The 20946-nt window shown below is 37.3% G+C and overlaps 2 protein-coding genes across 4 annotated transcripts in view; one reads left to right on the plus strand and one right to left on the minus strand.

Annotated features, from left to right (window-relative positions):
* Positions 1–5756, plus strand: part of EZH2 (enhancer of zeste 2 polycomb repressive complex 2 subunit) — a 29921-nt gene extending 24165 nt beyond the window's left edge. For both annotated transcript variants that reach the window (XM_050891950.1, XM_050891951.1), the window contains exons 13-20: positions 96–136; positions 1227–1352; positions 1701–1879; positions 2731–2826; positions 3424–3505; positions 4346–4426; positions 4542–4626; positions 5424–5756. In XM_050891950.1, the coding sequence (XP_050747907.1) occupies positions 96–136; positions 1227–1352; positions 1701–1879; positions 2731–2826; positions 3424–3505; positions 4346–4426; positions 4542–4626; positions 5424–5484 (751 nt within the window). In that variant the 3' untranslated portion in view covers positions 5485–5756. The remainder of the gene's footprint in view (positions 1–95; positions 137–1226; positions 1353–1700; positions 1880–2730; positions 2827–3423; positions 3506–4345; positions 4427–4541; positions 4627–5423) is intronic.
* Positions 5757–8228: 2472 nt separating this feature from the next.
* The window catches only part of CUL1 (cullin 1), a 57538-nt gene continuing 44820 nt past the window's right edge, over positions 8229–20946 (minus strand). For both annotated transcript variants that reach the window (XM_050891248.1, XM_050891249.1), the window contains 13 exons: positions 19977–20084; positions 19781–19887; positions 18566–18614; positions 17886–18017; positions 17235–17352; positions 16195–16271; positions 15299–15430; positions 13855–13947; positions 12485–12532; positions 12265–12347; positions 10617–10722; positions 9755–9868; positions 8229–8856 (listed from right to left, as the gene is read on the minus strand). In XM_050891248.1, the coding sequence (XP_050747205.1) occupies positions 8776–8856; positions 9755–9868; positions 10617–10722; positions 12265–12347; positions 12485–12532; positions 13855–13947; positions 15299–15430; positions 16195–16271; positions 17235–17352; positions 17886–18017; positions 18566–18614; positions 19781–19887; positions 19977–20084 (1248 nt within the window). In that variant the 3' untranslated portion in view covers positions 8229–8775. The remainder of the gene's footprint in view (positions 8857–9754; positions 9869–10616; positions 10723–12264; positions 12348–12484; positions 12533–13854; positions 13948–15298; positions 15431–16194; positions 16272–17234; positions 17353–17885; positions 18018–18565; positions 18615–19780; positions 19888–19976; positions 20085–20946) is intronic.

Here is a 20946-nt window from a genome sequence, read left to right on the forward strand (position 1 = left end):
AAGTCAAGTGTGAGTGCAAAATGCAGCTACCTTTCCCAGCCCACTGCAGGAGGAGTTCCTGTCAACCTTCTTGTGTTTGTTTTGTGTTTTTGCAGGTTGTGGGCTGCTCATTGCAGAAAGATACAGCTGAAAAAGGGTTAGCATCTTTCCATTCAATTTATGTCCTGAACTTTTAAGATCCTACTATTGCTTTTTTTGGTTTTGTTTTTTGGGGTTTTGGGTTTTTTTTAATGTTAGGCCATTATATACATTGTATGGGAAGCTAGAGATTATAGGGGGAATAAAAAGAAAAAAGCTCTCATTACAGATATTGTAGGGACAAAAGGTACTGTTTGGTTTATGTAACTGGAAGAGCTCTGTGTAAATTCAGCCTCCTTCCCTTTTTATTGAATTATAATCTTTTCTGTATGGCCTCACTGAAGTACAGATAAAAATGGTATTAATAGGAGCTGCGGTAAAAAGCGGCATTTTTAAAAACAGCTTATTTTAAAAATAGTTATCTGAAAATTCTTTGAGAGTGGTTGGGACTTCTAGCAACATAAATAATTGATCAGTTTGTGTCTCTCTCCTTTTTGGCTGCTGATTGCAAACTCAACACAAGCTCAGGAGTATTAACAGTAAATGTAATTTATATAGCACCAAATTCTCCTAGCTGCTCTATAGGTAAAGCTCTAGACTTGTCCCTGATAGTCCCTCCTTGTCTATAAGATGTTAGCGTTGTCTGTATTGGAAAATTGACTTGGGAAAGCACAGTGGTATAATGACCAGGTATTGCTTTGCCAGTGTATCTGTTTGAAAGTTGACTGTGGCTCCAGAGCAAAAATTACTTTTGGGTATTTGAGCAAATTTATTTTGCTGAATAATATCAGTGTTGCTCTAGAACATGTTCACACAGGAAATTATACCATTGTAGTTTCGTTTTTCAGTTTTCCACAGTAAACAGTTTTCAGCTCTGAATACTCAAAGCAGCTGAGTACTGGGAAGAATGAAATGCACTAGAAAGCAGGCAACTAATGGTGACAAACACCTAACTAACATTACAGTTTTGGTTTGGTGTCTTTTGGTTTTTTAACCCCACTCATCGTAGGTTTGGGTTTTTTTGTTCTTTTTTTGGGGTTTTCTTAGTTAAATGACTAAAAGGGGATCTCTACTTTAAAGAGTGAAGGGAACTGCATATTGTTTGTTTGCACCTTTCAACTTTACAAAATGTTGCTATTTTTATTCAGATGGGTCATCAAATCATGTTTACAACTATCAACCATGTGATCATCCACGTCAGCCTTGTGATAGCTCATGCCCATGTGTAATTGCTCAAAACTTCTGTGAGAAGTTTTGTCAGTGCAGCTCAGAATGTAAGTAAAACATTTAAAAGCTATCTATAAATCTCTTTTGCTGTCCTAACATCTAACTCTGTACTAGCAGTCTGTCTGTACTGCGGACAGTGTTTGCAGGAGCAGCAAATTGTGTCAAATGGTGTGAGAAGGGAGCACATGTTCAGTTTAATTTGGCCCTCTTAATTAGCCATTGAATGAAGTCAGAAACAGTCTTCAGACTTAAAATTGAGGAAGACTAAAGTAAAATCAGGGAAGGAAACAATTTGCAGTACTTCTGAATGTCCTATGCTGTAATCTGCACTGTCTAATTTTACAATGTACTTTTTTTATACTTGCCCTTTTTGTTTTCCATTTATTCCTTTGTAGGCCAAAACAGGTTTCCTGGATGTCGTTGTAAAGCACAATGCAACACTAAGCAGTGTCCATGTTACCTAGCTGTACGCGAATGTGATCCTGACCTCTGTTTAACATGTGGAGCAGCTGACCACTGGGACAGCAAAAATGTTTCTTGCAAGAACTGCAGCATTCAGAGAGGATCCAAAAAAGTATGTAGATAGTTATACAATTGCATGCCTATTGCCTTGGTTTTGAGGCATGTTTATATTTTCATGCCAGAGAATGTGATTTCTTTGCCTTCATGCTGTCAAACAGGAAAAGAAAAACAAAAAGGGAGGTAGCTGTCACTTATGTTAGCTTGCTTCTGTGCTGCTGTTAAGCTCTGTGTACATTTCATCATGTATCAATTAGTGTTTTCTGTGTAAGACTGCAGTAGAATATCTCCTTTTCCCCATTCAGGCTTCGCTTGTAATTTGCAAATAGGCTGCTGTTTTAAAGTGATAGCTCGTCAGTCTTTCTCTAGATCAGCGTAAGGAAGTTTGGCTCAGACACAGATACTGGCTATTTCTTTCTTCAGTTGTTGATTCTAATGCACAAACTTGTATACAGTCTACCAAAGATATCTCGAAAGCCCATTCAGCTCTGTTAAATAAATAAATAAACCAAGGTTTATTTCTGCTCTGGAACGTCTTCTCACAAACTAGTTCAGTCAAATACTGAGCTAATCAGTAGTGGGCTCCTGTCTGCAGACCTTTCTAGTTTGAAGTCCTTAGTGTATATGTTTTTATGTAACACCCTCATGTCAAGGTTAAACTAAAATTTTTATTGGTTTTCAAGTACTTTATGTGGTTTTTCTTTCACATACAACTTCTGATCCACAAGCTGTAATTTTAGTGTGCATTTGATAATTAGAAGAATCCGTGTTTGTCTTCTCTCCTGGAGTCCCAGCATACATTTCATTAAGTGATACAATTAAAAACAAAATAAAACAGACAAAAACCAAACCCAAAACAAATCCAAGCCAGGCATGTCTAAACTTTATGGTTTTTCTCTCCCGCAGCACTTGCTATTGGCACCTTCAGATGTGGCAGGCTGGGGAATTTTCATCAAAGATCCTGTACAGAAGAATGAATTCATCTCTGAATACTGTGGTGAGGTAAGGATGGAGAACACTGGTTATGTATGAGCTTAATTGGTGAAGTTGTGTGTTGGCTAGGGACCAAGAGATTGTCTCTAATTTGGTATCATGTTTAGACAGAGAGATGTAATTGACTAAGTATACAGCTACTGCTGTCAGAGTGTCCAAACCCAGGAGCTAGGCGATTGAAACGTCACAAAAAATTTGATGTAGGTTCTTGTGAAAATGAGAGGCTGGAATGTTATTTTCATCTTAGATTTAATTTCAGTTCAGATGTGCCTGCAATTTTGTGCGAAATCATTTAGCATAGTACTAAAATTCAGTAAGTGCTTTCACTAAATTATATTCTATAGTAATAAAACCCTGAATCAGGTATGCAGTCTTGATTTTGAGATGAGAAGCAATTCTTGCTTACCTTATGCTAAGAGCAAACCATGGTTGTTTGACAAGTGCAGAATGCTTGCTGAAAACAGTACTTTATGTTTGGGAATATTTTCAGTCCCAGAGAATAAAAACCTCCACCTTTCTCTCACAACGTCTGGGTTTTTTGACCTTAAGCTACTATGGTTACAAAAGGGAAGAGGTGGTCTGTTTTACAAGTACTGTTTCTTTCAGATTATTTCTCAGGATGAGGCAGACAGAAGAGGAAAAGTATACGACAAATACATGTGCAGCTTTCTGTTTAACTTGAATAATGGTATGTATGTACTAGTCACAACCCTTGCAGCATAAATAAAATATGTATGCTCACCATTACGTTCAGCCCTGTTTTTTTTTGCAGGCACCAGGTAACATTGAGAACTTTTTTCTTTTGCACACCTTTTCCTAGCAATATGTGGATTCCTAATATTGATACCTCGTGCTTTTTTTTTTTCCCCCCTAACTGCTAGTCAGCTAGATAGTAGTGATGGAGCCTATTACACAAGCGAACTATACAAGATGAATTGAGTAGAAGTAGAATTTCGTGGAGTAAAATTACGTGCAAGCATCATTAAGTAGCCTAAAGAATTTGAAAGGCTTGCTAGGTATTGTCTGAAATAATTTTACTGTGACTTAAATTAGCAGTAAGTTATGATTGTAATTTTGTGTCGGGGAAAAAAAGCCACACACAGGTATGCGGCATGTGGCTACTGCCACTTGAAGAGAAAAATAGAGACTGTACTGTGTCGTGTGAAATACTAGAATATATTTGAAAGGAGGAAAAAAAGCTGCTTTATGTCAATATTGACTTAGCATATTTATGGAGCTTGTCCTTGTAGAATAAAGGTAGAGAAGCTTCAAACAAGAAACTACGGTAGTGCTACTGTGGCAGGAGATAAATGGAAAGCACAGTGTGGGGCAGCAGGAATATTTCGAGTCTTGCAGAACAATAAATCTATCATAGGATGATGTGCCAGCTCTTCCATGTGGGAAGCAGAGCAGTTATCTTTTCCAGCTGCTAAAATCCAAGCACACTAGCTATTAGACACAAAAATTTGTTTGTAGGTGACCTATCCATCATTTGTGGGTTGTTTTTTTTTTTTTTCCCACCCCCTAGATTTTGTGGTTGATGCAACACGCAAGGGCAACAAAATTAGATTTGCAAACCATTCAGTAAATCCCAACTGCTATGCAAAAGGTAAGTTTGAAATTTACTTGCTTTTAGCAGTGTATGAAATGGTGTGGGATACTTATTTAGAATACACATTTTATCAGTATTTTTGTTAACGTAAGTTTAAATTTCTTTTAAACAGTTATGATGGTTAATGGTGATCACAGAATAGGAATATTTGCTAAAAGAGCCATTCAGACTGGTGAAGAACTGTTCTTTGACTACAGGTAGGTAGATGGATTTTCTAATTTTTTCCTATCATAGACTGGATTAGCTTTCAGTATTTCTGCCCAGCTCATAATTAATTACTGTGCCTGCCTCCTTACAACCTCAGGTCCCAGCAGCTGAGAAGCAGTCCTCTTGCTTTTTTTTTTTTTTTTTTTTTTTTTTAGCCAGATACCATAGTAAGACTGACTTGAGCAAAGCAGCTGGTTAAGAGCCTTGCAAACTTGGAACAGCAGCTTGTATAGAGAAAAGTTTAGTGACAAATGGGGACAGACCTGCAAAACTTTTCCAGGAAGATCTGCTTATTAAACTTTATCTGGTAGGGTTCCCTAGGTACCAGTATGGGTTGTCTCTCCCATCATTCAGAATGGGCAAGAAGTATTCTTGTGTTATTACAGAGAAGTGCTTGCTAAGATTGTGTTCATACTTTCCGCTAAAATCATCTCACTTGAAAAAAACTAAGCTGTCCAGTGACAATACTGTGTAAAAGTCAACCTTGAGAAATGCAGTTGCTTTCCACTAGCTAAAATGAACTTTAGCATTGTGAGATTCAAAGCAAAAAAGTGTGGCATTTTAGTGGTTTTTTTCCTCATAGTCAAACTAACTTGTCTGAAAGTGGTTTCTTGACTGGTCAGCGTTATTCTGCATCTGCAAATTCACACAAGGAATAAAAGCCCCAGCTAGTGAGGAAACTATGGGAAATCTGAGACTATTCCAGGCTGTGCTGCTGTCTGAACAACAAAGCTGAAATGTTCAGTGTTACTGTTTTTTATTTTTGGTTTTATTTTTTTAATTTCAGATATAGCCAAGCTGATGCCCTTAAGTATGTGGGCATTGAAAGAGAAATGGAAATCCCTTGACACCAGCTACCTCTTCTTTTAAACAAACAGCTGCCTTATCTTCAGGAATTTCTAGTACTGTGGGCAATTTTAGAAAAATAAAAATGATGCAATTTGAAATTCTGTATTTGCAAAGTACTGTAACAGTAATTTATAGTAACAAATTTAAAAAAAACAAACAACTTTTTATTGCCTTCTCACCAGCTGCAAAGTGTTTTGTACCTATGAACTTTTGCAATAATGTGGTGTGGTACATTTTTCAACCTTGAATAAAGGATACTTGAACTTCTTCATTTTTACTGGAACTGAGTTGGAATTTTGTGTCAGCCAGTTGAGGAAGCAATGTGAATACTTACTTTCAACTTCTGAGCAAAGACAACTCCATACTTGTCTACTTCTGTTACTGTTACTTCAGGTCACATTCAAGATTAATGTGAGGATGTAAAGTGTTAAGGGACACCAGTCAGGCTGACTGTGGAACTTCAGCATATAGCTAAGTAAAATAGTCATGGTCTTGCAGTTTTCATGCACCCTTGGCATGAAGCTACATTCACATTCTCTAGTGATGGTTGCAGTTTAGAAACTCCTACAGTTATCAACTGCACTTATTTTTTTAAAGTATTTCTCTACTTTTGCTAAGTCTCAACAAGGGGTCTGTCCATTACCAGTAGATGCATTTAATGGGAGGGGAAAAGGGTCCCCCCAAAAAACCCAGAATAGCTGTCATTTCTGGGACAAATCCTACTTTCAAGCCAAATTTGTGGTACAAGGTTTGCTTCTATCTGCCTATTAGCTTAATGGTAACCCAGCTGCCCAAGTAGGTGCCATGAATCTCTTCACTCTGTTCACTGATGAGGACACATTTGCATCATTTGATAAGGGAACCAGCAGTGGTATTCCAATAAACTGGAACCCTCAACTGCAGCTTCTCTGAAACTGAATAATGAATGTAACAGTAATTACACATAAATTTCACTTCTGCATCTCTGTAAGCAACCACTATTTTGCTTATTGGTATAGTTACTATGTCTTACTACAAATTTTTTATATGTATCTTTCATAGTGTTTAGATTGCAGCTAGTTGTCTGTTTGGGTCTTGTACAGGGCTACCACATGTTTATTTCTGATTTGCCAGCTGAGTGGGAACTCTGCAGCCTACTACTCAATAGAACATGATGCTCTAGTAAAAACAGCTGGGGTGGGAGAGCAGGCACAGGGACACAGTATTGCAAAACTGATTTCAAGAAATCCTGTCAATAATGACTGTGTACCTTCCACACTGAGGAGGCTCCAACTCACTGGCCCTGTTCAGCAAGAGCCAAAGCAGCACTGCCTGCTTCTACATTCTCAAATACAGCAGTCAGCTGCCAGATGCCATCTTGGTCTGTGGTGGCCTGAGTAAGAAAGAACTAAGAATTCATACCCCTCATCTCACTCATGAGAGAAAAAAAAGTCCAAAAGTCAAAACTTATTTTCTCCCTGCTTGGGTAAAGCATGGCTCTTGTCTGAACCTGGACTGACAGCAGCTGGGTTTTAAAAATGGACTCTGCAAGAGACAGCATACAAAGTATACAAAGCAATGCTGCTTTAACCAGTGATGGGTTAAGGCTGGGCTTTGACAGGCACAGCTCACAGCAGGTTATTTCTGGCCTTCCACATATGAACATCATTCAGCCTGCTTCTGTCACTGTACCACTCTTGCATCCTGCTACAAAAATCTACTAGCACTGAACTTTCTGCAAGAAGGTTTTACAAAAACAAAACAAACAGCATCTTAAAAAAAAAAAAAAAAAGCCAGCACAGAAAGCATCCCATTCGTTCTAAATTTCAAAAAGCAATTTGAAAATTGAACAGCAAGATGCTTCTATTACCCATAGTAGCAGTGTTTAGTGCAATTAAAGTTCTTCCAGAGTAGGAATAGCAAGCATACAAAATCTGAAGTGGGGATGAGACTTTCCCCCCATTTTCCAAACTATTCTGGATCACATCTAATACTGCTCCATAAGTTGTTTTTTTTTTTAAACCCAGGCATTTTTGTAGGTCAGAGCTCAATTGTAACCATGAAAAATTAGTTTCCCACAGAGAAAAACAGTATCAACACAAAACCTGGCTCCCTTTCTTCATGCCAGAACAAACACTGAATAAATCACAAATTCTAAGGGGAAGAAAGGGTTTGGCTGCAGAAGTTAGGTTCTTTTCACCATTAAGAATAGAAAATATAGATTACCAAAACTGAGACCTGTGAGGATGGTAGCATTTTGCTTGTAACATGTGGAAAGCTAATACTCATTTCACATGTATACAATGAACACAAAACATTGTCAGAAGAACAGAATGAATCCTGGTCAATCAATGTATGTGTCATAACACTCAAAAGTATTTTAATTCCCATCACAGGTTGCATTTAGTGGGAATTAATCTTTAGGAACACAGTCAGTTTTCTGTTCTAGTCAAAGAAATCGGCAGCCTAAACCTTACTTATTCAGGGCAGCATTTAGGCAAGTGTGATGCATTTTACAGCATACTGAACAATATTAAAAACAGCTCCAATTTCAGATGACCAAGTATTGCCACATATATTCTAAGTATTTTCTATTCTGCGTATCTTGTGAAATCATCACAACTTTTTCTTTTCAAAGCATCTCCTCTTAAAAAAGAAATAACATGCACATTTGATGATGATGACAATTTCTTCAGAGAACAAAATGTGCTTAAATTCACCAGAAAACAAGGAAAGGAGGAAAAGCAAAACGAATTTCTATAGCTTTCATAACCATTATACCTTTTATTTACATTTAGAAAGATAAGTCATGAAACTTAAAACAATAAAACCAAATGCAACTTGTACAGAAATCTTTTAATTTTTTTTTATTTATCACACATTAAAAAATGAAACACACTATACAAATGGTTTTTCATAGCAGATTACACATGGGTCCATTCAGACGCGCTCTCAAAGTGCTGCCAACATTTATAAGTGCTGCCTGTGATGGCAGCTGTTTATCATATAGCCAATGTATTGATTTAAATGCAGTAGCATGCAACCCTTAAAGGAGAAGGGTTAGATTCCTTTCTGTTCTTAAATTAGGTTAAATGGCATTGGTGTCCATATTTACATACTTGAAATGTATCAATCCTGAGCAGTTCCGATGTAAATCTGAGACTGGCTGATGGGAGTCCTGGTCTCAGTTATTAAAAAGGGAGGTCCAAATGGCAGCAGGGTGGCTGCTATGAAGTTCCGTTGCTTTCATTCTTTCCATCGCATACCTATTTGCTGAGTGTCACACAGTCAAGTAATTGCTAATAAAAATGTTAAGCCAAGTAACTGTAGGTGTCCTTCTCGCCATCTACGCGTTCCAAGTACTCCTTCTCAATCAGAATGTCGATGCATTTCTGTGGGAGAAACACACATAAGCGGTGGGACACTGGCAGAAAAGCCCTCTCTGTGGTTGCTACAAACTTTGAACAATTTTGGCCACTGAATTTCATGCCAAGTAGAGGATGGGAGTAGGCAAAGGGCACAAACCATGGCAATTCGCTCTCCTGTTTCTGACCACATCCAAGTAGACGACTTCACTAAGCCACTAAACTGAATTACACTTACTTGATGCCATTCCAGGGTAGTGACTGGGAGATCAACTGATCATCAGTATGCTGAGGAACTTCATAGTAAGGCAACAAATAAAGAGTTAAACCAAGATGAAGAGTGCTTACTGTAATGTTACTAAAGCAGTTGCAGTAACTAGCTGCCTGTTTGATTGGGTGCATCTCTTTCAGCATTGGTGCCAGTTTATGCAACTAATCTCCACTGCCTGTTTTTTGCCCCACCGATCCCCTTGGTTGTGGATGTAAAAACCATTAGTGGGACCACTAAACAAACTGATGAGGAAACCATAATTAAATACAATGCCCCCCTCCCCAACATTTATATTCTAGAAGAGATCAGGAAACTGTTCTATTGAGCCGGCCCACAAGCGGTGGTACTCCCACAACTGGGAGAGCAGGAACAAGAGGTGAGCCTGGAGCAAAGGCTGCTGCAAGCTGGCACTGATGTGAAAAGATACAATCAAACTACTATTTTACCACTGCCAACAATATGAAACATGCATATTACCATAAGAGAAATACAGTATTTCTGGTTAAAATATTTCCTACGTATTTACAACTCCAAAAATCTGTCCTTACCCATTCCGTCTCCTTAGTTTCCCTTTTTAATTCAGCAATGTATTTTGTCTCTATATATCCTCCTCACCTCCTGGAATATAGGTTCAGAGATATGGTTCTCTCATACCTTAATTACTGGAACTCGTGGCTTGAACCTTGAGGACAGCTGTGTTAGCACTTCTCCAAGTAGTTGCTGGTGTTTTAGAACCTTCCTCATTTTCATGATTCTCACAATAGCAGCCTGCGCAGCAAAGTCGGAAAGGTGTGCTTAGGAGCAAACTACTTGTCCTTCTGGATAACGCCATTTTACTTCCCTAGCAGATCATGTCTACTAGTGCAGAAGCACCATCACAGCATGAGTACCAGATGGGGAGAAGCATGCCTACAAATGTCAACTACTCATGCAGACTTTAAGAACTCAGATTCTACATAGCATACAGTCATCAGAAGTGGTTTTGACACATGAATTTTAAGAACTACTCTGCTTATGGTCAGTCATAAAAATAGCACCAACTGGTACCAAGAGCAACATGAAACTACTTAGGTAGCAGAAAGCCTTCTTTATATATTTAACCTTACTGTGACACTCTCTTAGTAGTACATTTGTATTTCCTTCCCCTGCCCCTTTGCTTCTCAAGTGGATTCCAGATGAACAGTGTTAAGTTCATGCTACCTAGGTATTACTAGTTTTCACGCAGGACAGAGGTCTGGTGAGTATGTGCATCCATGGAACCCAAACACTCATCATCATGATGTTAGAACAAGTGTGAAGAACGGTGTCCTATCATGCCTTTCTACATTTTCTATTACAGGCTCCAATCGCCTTTAAGAGTATTGTAAATACATTTTTAGCTCCAACACAGTGCACTGCAATGGCATGTTGTCTTTTAATAAAAATTAAGAAAACTCCACAGTTTTAACTTCATTAAAAGACTACAAAACTGTAATTCTAAGTTCATAGCATGGCAGCATTCTGCAATACAAGTCACCTGAATCAGTAGTTTCCTATCTTCCTCTATATTTTTGTGTGTAGTTTCTTGCTCCTGCTTCTGTTCAGTCTTCATTGGCACATTGATGTTTACCCTTAATTTTTTGCTGTAAAGAAAAAGAGAAGCTAATAAAACAATTAGCCTGTTTAAAAAACAATCAAACAAACAACCCCCCCCCCCCAAAATCCCAAACAAAACCCAACTCCAAAATAAAAGCCACACCATCACAATTACTTTACAACAAAAGGGAACTGGCACTTCTGAAAATTTTAGACAATCTTATTCAAGTGTAAAAAAAAATAAATAAAAACCAAAAAACTGCAACCAACCAAAAAACCAAAAATACCTTTTTGGTGGTTGTTCGTGTATTTCATGACTTACTGAATCCAACCTAGTGATCTGTTAGGTCAAATTAGCGCTGTACAATTACACTATATTTGAAACATTTCTATGTTTAGTAAGAAACTTCCAGTCAGTGAACGAGACAAAGAAAGTCAGCGGAAATCGAATCACCTTTCTGATGTACAGACTGGATTCTGACCATAATGTGGAGAAATCCATTTGTTCTGTAAAACTGAATTCTGCCTTTCTTTCACACGCTCCCCGGTGCTCATGGCGCCATGTGCTAGGGCGAGCCCACTACCACACATGACTGCTCTCAAGACAAGGTGCTGTGTCACAAGGTACGGAACAAGCCTCAGCACCAGGGCACCAGGGAGCCCGGGGCTGTGCTCAGCCTATTGGTTGCCCTGGGGAATGCTGCGGTGGAGAGGGGATACGTTATTTATTTAGTATAGTCTTGTGTGTCATAAATTGGGAACCACTGAGCCACACAGTGCAGCAATGCTGAGCTGTTTCCATCACTGCATTAACGTAACTGACTATGACTTCTCAAACCTTTAATTATTGGTCAAGGAGGTAATAAAGCAGATAAGGAGTGAGGTACAATGAAAGGTTTTAAAATGTTTCTTTCACTTGAGATCTTATCTTCAGGAAGTACTGAACTCCTCACTGAATTTATGTGTGTTTACGTCTATGCTCTGGTAAGCATGATAAAAAGTCACTACAGTACTGTGAACAGCTTAAAATATACGAACATTGAAAGCAACACTGGTTAAAGTCGGTAATAAAACTACTGAAAATTGTATTTATTAAGTTTTCAAATCACTGTACACTCTCAAGTTCTAAAATGAGCCTGCTGATCTTCTCATGTTATCTCTAGTGGATGAACATTTAAGACTTTGACCTTTGCTGGTCACTGTACACTACTGTAACCTTATAAAATATAATGTATTTTACTGAGTGCATGCAAGTCATCCACCTCAGTAAAAACCAGCACAATTTCTTACCAGAAATAAATTATACAAGAATTAGACAAGAATCAAAGAACAAAAAGGACATATGAAAATATGTCCAGGCCTTGACAGACTTTATGACAAAGTCAGATAGCTGAAATCTTACCCCCTCCCCCCTACCAGCCAACTCTCTCCTTTAAAGCTCGTACACATTGGATCTATATTTGAATTGGCATTTGAACCCTGGAACTCTCATGCCAGGTCTATTAGGTTTTACCCAAATTTTGAAAGCAGAGAAGGAGGATGCTACCCATTATAAACAAATGATGTATGCTGCTGAAGTTTTTCCTTACTTTTTATAACCAAGATACAGTTTTATTAAGGTATCTGGTTTTAACTCCACCTCATCAACATTTGCATTTTCATCTTCCAAAACCTGCAAAAAACAAATAAAATAAACAAATAAATATTCATTAATACATTTTGCTGAATGTTATGCAGGTCATACTGCTTAGATAAGCACAGAGTACCTACAAGCATAGAGTACTTACTTACACAAGCAAAAGTACTTACAAGCAATTTTGATTTCAACAGTATCTGTAGAACTTGTGCCAAGATGTCCTACAAAATTACAGAAAATATTATCAGCGCAGACAGGCAGCACCTTTCTCTAACTTAAAATACTTCAACAAGAATACACATATTTAGACTAAGAACTAGTGAGTGTAGAACACTACAAAATGAGTGAAAAAAAAGAAAAGCAGTAAAAACGTAGTTCACAGAAATAAAATGTAATAAGGCCCTTTTTGCACGTTACGACATATTCCCCTTGCGGTCGGTCAAATAACATCAAATTCTTTAGAAAGCCTAATTCCAAACAACAGATCTTTCTAGTTGCTGTTTTAGGAGCTATTTTGCAAGCAGATTTGTAAGTGTTAAGAAATCATTTTTCGCAAACCATGCAAATATAGATACCATGGCAAGCTTAAACCTCAGAAAGCAAGCACCCTCTGCTTTCTGATTAACGTATTTTTCTTTTCTTGCTTACACCAGGGATCTGTTCTGGTTACTGTCGCTCGTCAGTCACCCAGATGGCTACACTACTGTCAATGTTCTGTGCAGGCTTGCAAAGCTGCTATTTTACCACAGTGGAAATCTGCATTTCATGCAGTTAGTTTTCAGCTGTATAGAGAGTTTTATTCTGGTCCAACCATAATTTGGGCCAAATATTTATTTTACATAAATAAATAAATATCTCTGCAAACAAGTATCTGTAATAAATGGCAACCCCATAAGAGTTCTGGGTTTGCTGTAAACCATCATCATCAGTAACTTTCTAGATATGCATTTCTAAAAGTAAAGATCTTACTGACTAGGAATTGCCTAACTTTCCAGAAGTCCCAGCAGACTTGATTCAAACCTACTAGTAAAGGACACAGATGCCAAATAAACTGTGGGCCATGAAGTCTACTTAGAAAGAAAAGAGGGAACCTTTTCCACAAGAGAGAATGAGCCAATGAAACTGCAGATTTTACTATGTTCGTATATATAAGCCTTGAGACATAAAGAAGAATGGATGCGCAGATCAATCATTTAGGGAAAATGCTCTTTTTCCTAGAATGTTGTCTTTTAATATTAAAATGTATGTAGTGAAACACTGAAAACTTACTACCAGAGCTCAGCAGGAAGCTAGACAATTCACTCTAGTCATGAACAGGAGTATATACATACTAAGATTCATCAGAAGACTATGCAGTTATGATTACAGGAAAGTAAACCAGGAAAGTAAGTTGACCAAGAAGAGAGCACATCTATCTCCTTCAGGACAGAAACTGACTCTGGCTTCAAGCACATCTAATCACAATTTCTTATGATAGCAGGAAGAGCCCTGAAGACCAAAAGACTTGTTCACAAGATTGTGGTAAAATGTGCAAAGTCACTACCATTTTTATTTGAGTACTGTCTGTCAGCTGCTGCACAGTATAGGCATCTTCTGTGTTGTACTGCAGTAAAATCGCCATCTGGAATGTGGATGCCTAACAGATCCAAAAAAAGACAACAAAAGGGAGAGGGGGGAAATCAGAAAATGAGAATGAACAAACATACTTTCTGAATTTGAACAGCCAGAAATTCACCAGTTAAACACATACACTGGAATATCCGGACAACAGAGAACAGCCAACTAGTGTTAATCACTACACAATACAGAAAAATCTGATGTTATTATACAACCAGAACTCTACCTTCCAGCACTACCTAAACATAAACCCTAAGATTATGAACATTTAACTAGCTACAGACACTTCATCAAGTGTCAAAGCCTTGTCTTTCTACTTGCTCATATAATTTTAAATTATTTTCCTCTGTCACTCCCTGACTCTTACCCATTTAATCTTCATTAAAACCTACACAGACTACTGAATTCATCCTCACAACCCTCCCAACTCCAGCAGAATAATGAAACCAAATTTATAAACAAGGCAGCTATCAATGGCTTATTCACGTCTATCACCACAGGATTAACATATGTTGATGACAAGTTCAAAGTCTGAGATTATCTTGTTTCTTCTCACTGTTATGAACTCCCCTCCTCTGTCTCCTCTTTGACAGAAAGCAGACAGGAAAGTATAAGAAGCATGAGATCTTATGCAAAGAGGTTGCAGTTGTCTCACACAACCCAGTTCAACACCTGTTTAAACCACAAGTAATGTATTCCCTTTTCTAAGTCAATTTTCTTTTAAACATAGATCTTAAGTATCAGTATAGTAAATAAATATATAATAAAGGTTCTATTAATCATAACACTAACAACCATCTGGGGCGAGCTAACATTTATGTTCAGTAATACACAGATCTGTAGCCGTCAGGTCTTGCATCTGTGCTTTGCTCTATTTAAAGACAGTAGCATTATTCACAGGAATAAAGCTAATGAATGCATGTGAGCATCGTAAATAGTAGCTAAACATATGTGTGTGTATACACGACCCCCCCCCCTCCCCCAGCCAAGGAACTGAATGATTTAAAATACTTAATTGTGATACATCATTACATACTGTTAATGAATATTTTGATATACAAATAAAATACAGCTCAATTCACTGTATTATCTATTAAAATTAGTTTGTGTGCGGACACAGGTATTCACATGAACTCCACTACTTCAACATCTACACACTTCACCGTTTTAAACACATTTATCTGCACAATGGTCCTTTAAAGTAAGGAAAAGCAATTATCTCCAAATGAGGAGTAAAGAGGCTGAGGAGCTCATCCAGATAAGACCAGTGGAGCAGAGCTTGAACACATGGCTTTTAAATGATTAGCTGCATCCAGTCCTCTGAATGCAATCACCACCAAGTGTTTCTATTGGCATGATGTTATCCTTACCTGTAATGTGTATCTATTTTTGAAACAGTTGGTAACCAATTCCCCTTTGGACAGCTGATACAACCATGTTAATTTTCTTCCGCTATGACGACTGGCATAAAATGCAGTAAATCTCTGATAGCTCCGTTCTAACTGTATAAAAACAACAACAATAAATAAATAAAGAATATTATTTACCTTCATTTACCATTACTAGAACATGCTCTGGAACCAAAGGAGAATCAAATCTGATCACCCTCGACTGCCATGCTGTCTGAATAAGATAAACAGAAATCCAAAGTGTTCAAATTCTTCAGACTGGATGAAAATTTCCCTTTGTTATGAGTTTCCCCTTTAAAGTGTCATTAACAATACAAACCTAAACAAGCATTTAAGTTCCATTCTTCCTTTTATGATACATTAAGCAAGGCTTGAAAGGCGATTTCTTTTAACCACCTTCATCCTCCAGGTAACAGCAGTTAAACTTATTTCTCATGTTAAATATTCATGTCTTGTCTATTCTGGATAAGCACTCAACAGAAAACTAATGATTATAATAGCTAAAGATTTTACTGAACAGAGCCGAAGCAACAGCAAGAAAAAGTTTCTTAAATAAAAGTATACACAGAAAAATACACTAAGAAAGATTTGCTTCAGTTACTGTTGAATGTTTTGAAGGAAGATTCATTAACCAGGGTCTTTCCACCAGAGAAAACAGTTACATATTTCACACAGTTCCCTCCTACTACCTTACTCACTTATCTCATTCCAAATATCCTCCAGCCAAATAGGCAAACACCAGAGACACTTCCAGTCCTCTCTGACAAACCACAAAACAGGAGGAGACACCAGCCTTGTAAAACAAATTTCTCGCATGATCATTCCATGTTCAGATGAACCAAGTGCAAGCACCTCACCTCAGATGGCAGAGCAAATGTGCAGGACTGCTGGAACGGCCACGATCCAGAACTCAGCACCTGGATGCTGAAATCCACTGGAAGAGAGGTGAAGAGGCTGAGCTGCATTATCCCCCTTGCTCCCATCCCCTCTTCAAACATGCAGTCCCAGTTCTAACACAAACAAGAAATGGTTCTGCCTTTTGCTCAAACTAACATGGTGAAAAATCATTAAGCAATATGTATTTTTTTATTCAGACCATAAAACAAAGGAATTCATGTAAGATGTCGCTGCAGTTGGAGAGCTTTAGATTTATTGTGACAGTCACTCAATTTTCTCTCATTTGTAGAAGTTATTACCCTGTTTCTATCCCCACAACGGATTTCTGTTTTAACGTAAAAATTGTAAGCATTCATTTTTATGCGTAACAAACTCATCACTCCACAGCACACAACTGCAAGAATAAACATTTCACATTTATACTTGTAAGGCATTTTGGGCAAGTCAGTAAGAATAATACAAAAACTAAGTAAAATTTAAGCCTGACAATACACAACTCTAAATGTAATCCAACAAATAATTATCAATTCTTTAAAGAATTTGTTTCAACGTGCTTCAATGAAAAAAATATTTCTTCATAAAAAAGTGATAGGGCTAACAACCTAAAACACAACATCCTTTTTTCCTTAATACTTTTATACAAGTATGAACTTAAGTCATGTTGTGCTCAAAATCAAAAACTGTTTAAAGAAAAACATCTTTCCAATAAAAAATAATAATAATAAAAAAGGACAGGATTCAATTTAATTACATACCTAAACATGAGCTGCAAAATCAGGAGGAGGCTACCCATAACAGAAGATATAAAGTGCTATTAGAAGACAAAGTACAGACCTAAAAGACTAATTTAAAAATCCTAGCTATCTTGGTCAAAATAATACTAACTCTAACTTCTGGGGGTATGATGTCTAAATCAAATATTTCCCTCATATAGTTAGCTCTGTAGAAATAAGAGGAAGCTAAACTACTCAACAGTAACTTAGGTAAATGTATTACTTACAATCTAATGGTTCTGAATTGGTCAGGTGCTTTTTAAATTGCTCATTCAAGTCCTTGCTTACACCAATATCTTGGAACATCCGCTGCAGCTTGGACGTATACTCAAAACCACAAGCTTGCTGTATTTTAAAAGCACAGATATGTCAGCAAGACACATTTTTGACATTGGAGAATGAGAAGAACAAAGTACCGGAGCCTATTTTCTTAAAAGAAGATGTACAACGTTCAGTATTTCCCTTACTCAAAGTACTGATCCCAAGTAAACATGCTCTTTACCTGACATGGAAAACTGAAGAAAATTTTGTTTAAAAATTAAGCAAAACACACAATGAAACAGACTAGAAGAGTATTAGATCGTATTTTGCTTGACCCTGAACGAACAAAGGTTAATGAAATTAAGCAACTTTTCAGCAGTCATTCCCTTAGATAACTATATCCATGTCATTCATTTGGATAAGAATAATTAAGCTTAACTCCATCAGACAAACATGCACTACAAGCTTGGGGGGGGGAGGGGGTAGGAAAAGACCTAGGTTGTGTATTTTTCTATTGTACATAAAATAATGACATGAAAGGACATACATCAATGCTTTCCAAGGCAGCCTGAACACCTGCAATACAGTAGATCATGGGACAGTCATGGAATACTCACTTTTAGTTTAGAGATCATGCTTGCCTCAGCATCATCACTAGCACTGTTTTGATGTACAAGTCTTTTTGCCAGCATTTTAGCATAGAATTTTTGAAACACATCTTTATCCTCAATGTACTTGAAGACAACCATCTGGAAAAGCCAAGATAATTTAGTAAGAAAAAAATGTTTAAGCATTTGTCTTGAAAAAGCTGTAGCAGTAGCTACTTTATTTGTACTTAAATGTTTAAGGGAAGGTGTTTTTGGTTTTGTTTGGGGGGGGGGGGGGGGGGGGAGAGGGGGCAGAGTGGTGGTGTTTGTTTTAAATTTGGATTCTATTTTAAAGACATTAACTGTATATTCCACATGTACAGCTTTATATATGAATAAATATGCAGTGCGTATATGTGATTATATAAAAATATATTGTAGCAATTATATATATTATATGTGTATATAAAAATGAAGTAAAAGCATAAATTCCATTTAGCCACTTTAAATCTCCTGCAAAGGGCTTTTTTTTTTTAATTAAAAAAAAAAAACAACCAAGCCACACAGAGATGATGATTACTGAAAAGCTGAAATATTAAGTAATGAAATCAAACAAAATAAAAGGTTTTCTCTCATCTGACCTGTGTGACAATCGAGTATTACTAACTTGTCAAAGCTTACACAGAAGAGAACTGTTATAGACATCTTACCACTTGATTGAGCGTGTCTTCCAATTCTGCTTCTTCTGGATTCTTTGAGCTGCAATTAAAGAAGTGCATTTTCAGTGAGTCCCAAAACTGCTGAATTGAAACAACATATGGATGTATACGGAAATTTCATAAATAAAGGAACACAGATTGAGTAGTTCTGGGATCAAAGACTCTTTAGAGAGGAAACAGTGTAATGAAATGAACACTTCTTTTCACTACTCCACATGTAAGCAATTCTGAAGTACACGATTTTTAAACAATAGGTTGAAGTCCTGGACCATGAATTGTTCGGGACTTCCTGCTAGCCTGATAATTCTCAGGATTTATGGGCTTAACGTGGATCTCTCTCTTCCTGCCTTTTTTCTACTGCTAAATGCTTATCTTCATTTCTTATCTTAGATAGTACAGTGAAAAGAAAACAGCTCAGAGAGCTGGGTCTTGACTGGGTGAGAGCTCAAGTGGCACCACATTGTCTTCCTCCATATCATGCTTGTCCATCAGGCATACCCCAAATCCACCCTGCAGAAAGCTAGTATTTATACAGGGGAAAATAAATCCTTTACTGAAGGAAGGACGGGATGGGGAAGGGAAAAGTGAACAAGTTCTTCTGGTTTTGGGTTGTTTGGTGGTGAATTTTTTCCTCCCCCAAAACATCCAGAAAAGTTGCCAGTGACAAAACTGACACCAATCCAGTATGAACTGAACTGATACCAACTCAATGTATGAGCTGCTGAATCATTTGAAGCCAAATACCTTAATTAAATTATGAACCATGAGAGGTTAGAAAGCAGTTTTTGTCCTCCTCAATTTCTGCCCAATGGAAGAAGATATAGAGAAAACAACAAGAGGAAAGCAAGAGTTTTAATGGAAAAAGGGAATGTGCGTCTCTTCTTTACAACATAAAACAACTCAAATTTGGGGGGGAAAAAACCCCTAAACCCCCCCTGTTTTATTAAAAAAATAGAACTTAGTTTCCCATAAGGAAAGAAAGGTCTTAGATCTTTTATTATTTCCCCCCTCTTCTTTACAAAGGAAAAGTAAATTCCATATAATCTTTAGGAATGGTCCTATTGAAAATTTTTTTATTCAGAATTTGGTAGAATTAATTTTTCTTGAAATGTTAAGCTCTGTTTCTGAAGACACAATATAAAACTTCATATGCTAAAACCTTTTAAAACAAAAGCCAACCTGAAATAATTGTCTTTGAAGACGTACCTTTTCTTTAGTAAAGAGTCACAGTATCGTGCCAGTAGCTCTGGGGATTTACTGGATGATTGAGCCATTTTTGTCACTGCATTATTATTTATAAATCGACCACAAGCCTATAAATCACAAAAGACAGTGAAATTTTGGGAGACAAAACACTGAATAGGAAAAAAAAAGTTCACCGTACGCCACTACATATACTTACTTTGTCTAGTGCAGCCACAAAGCCAGCATCATTGTTGAATGCAGACATGACTAAAGCATTATATTTCTTGTGGACATCCAACACTGTCTGTACATACATTTTTGGATCCTGCAATAAAGAGAGATTGTTTTTGCAACCCGTTGACTTTCTGCTTTCTACTTTCTCCAAAATGGAGCTACTCACTGGCCTAAGCCAATTTTTATGGGGAAAGTCTAAAAAGTATTAGAAATATTTTAAAGGTAAAGTAGTATCCAGACTAGTTTAGGTCCTATGTCCAGAATTGACTTACATAAGCACAAGCTTCCATTTACAGCAACTACAGTGCAGAGTGCACTACATTATATAATACAAAAGACAACGAAACCACTTACTTGACCATTGCAAACACTTCCAAGAAGGACATTTTCAAAGACATAAGCTTAATTTGAATCAGACCTGAGAGAGCTGGACAATCAAAAAATGGCAGTTGCTATAGAAGAAACCCTCAAAATAAATGTCTGTAGTAAGAACATAACAGGTGTATCCCCAAAAGGTACAACTTAGTACAGAGACCTCAGTCGTTGTTGATAGTTCTTAAAAATTATCCACTCAACACCCAGTGGCAGCCAAATGCCAATAAACATCAAGTTTATGGCACTCACAGACCGAGCCCTATGTGCAATTACTGATCTCTGCATCTCAATAAAGATGGAGTGGAGTCAGAGTAGGAACAGTGAAGGGCAACTAAAACACCAGGCAGACAGGGCAGCTACTACACAGCAGACTAAAAAGACTAGAAGTCTTCAATTTGGACATCAGAAGTTTGAAAGGACATATGACCAAGTTTACAAAATCAGCAGGATGACTGAAAAGATGAACAATCCCTAAAAGCCACATTTTATAACTACATGGCACTTGATGAAAGTGACAGGAAACACATTTAAGACACGTAAAGACAGATAAAGTAAAGAACAGTTTTACATATGTCTTG

Source organism: Gymnogyps californianus, chromosome 2, assembly GCF_018139145.2.
Source record: "Gymnogyps californianus isolate 813 chromosome 2, ASM1813914v2, whole genome shotgun sequence".
NCBI lineage: Eukaryota > Metazoa > Chordata > Aves > Accipitriformes > Cathartidae > Gymnogyps > Gymnogyps californianus.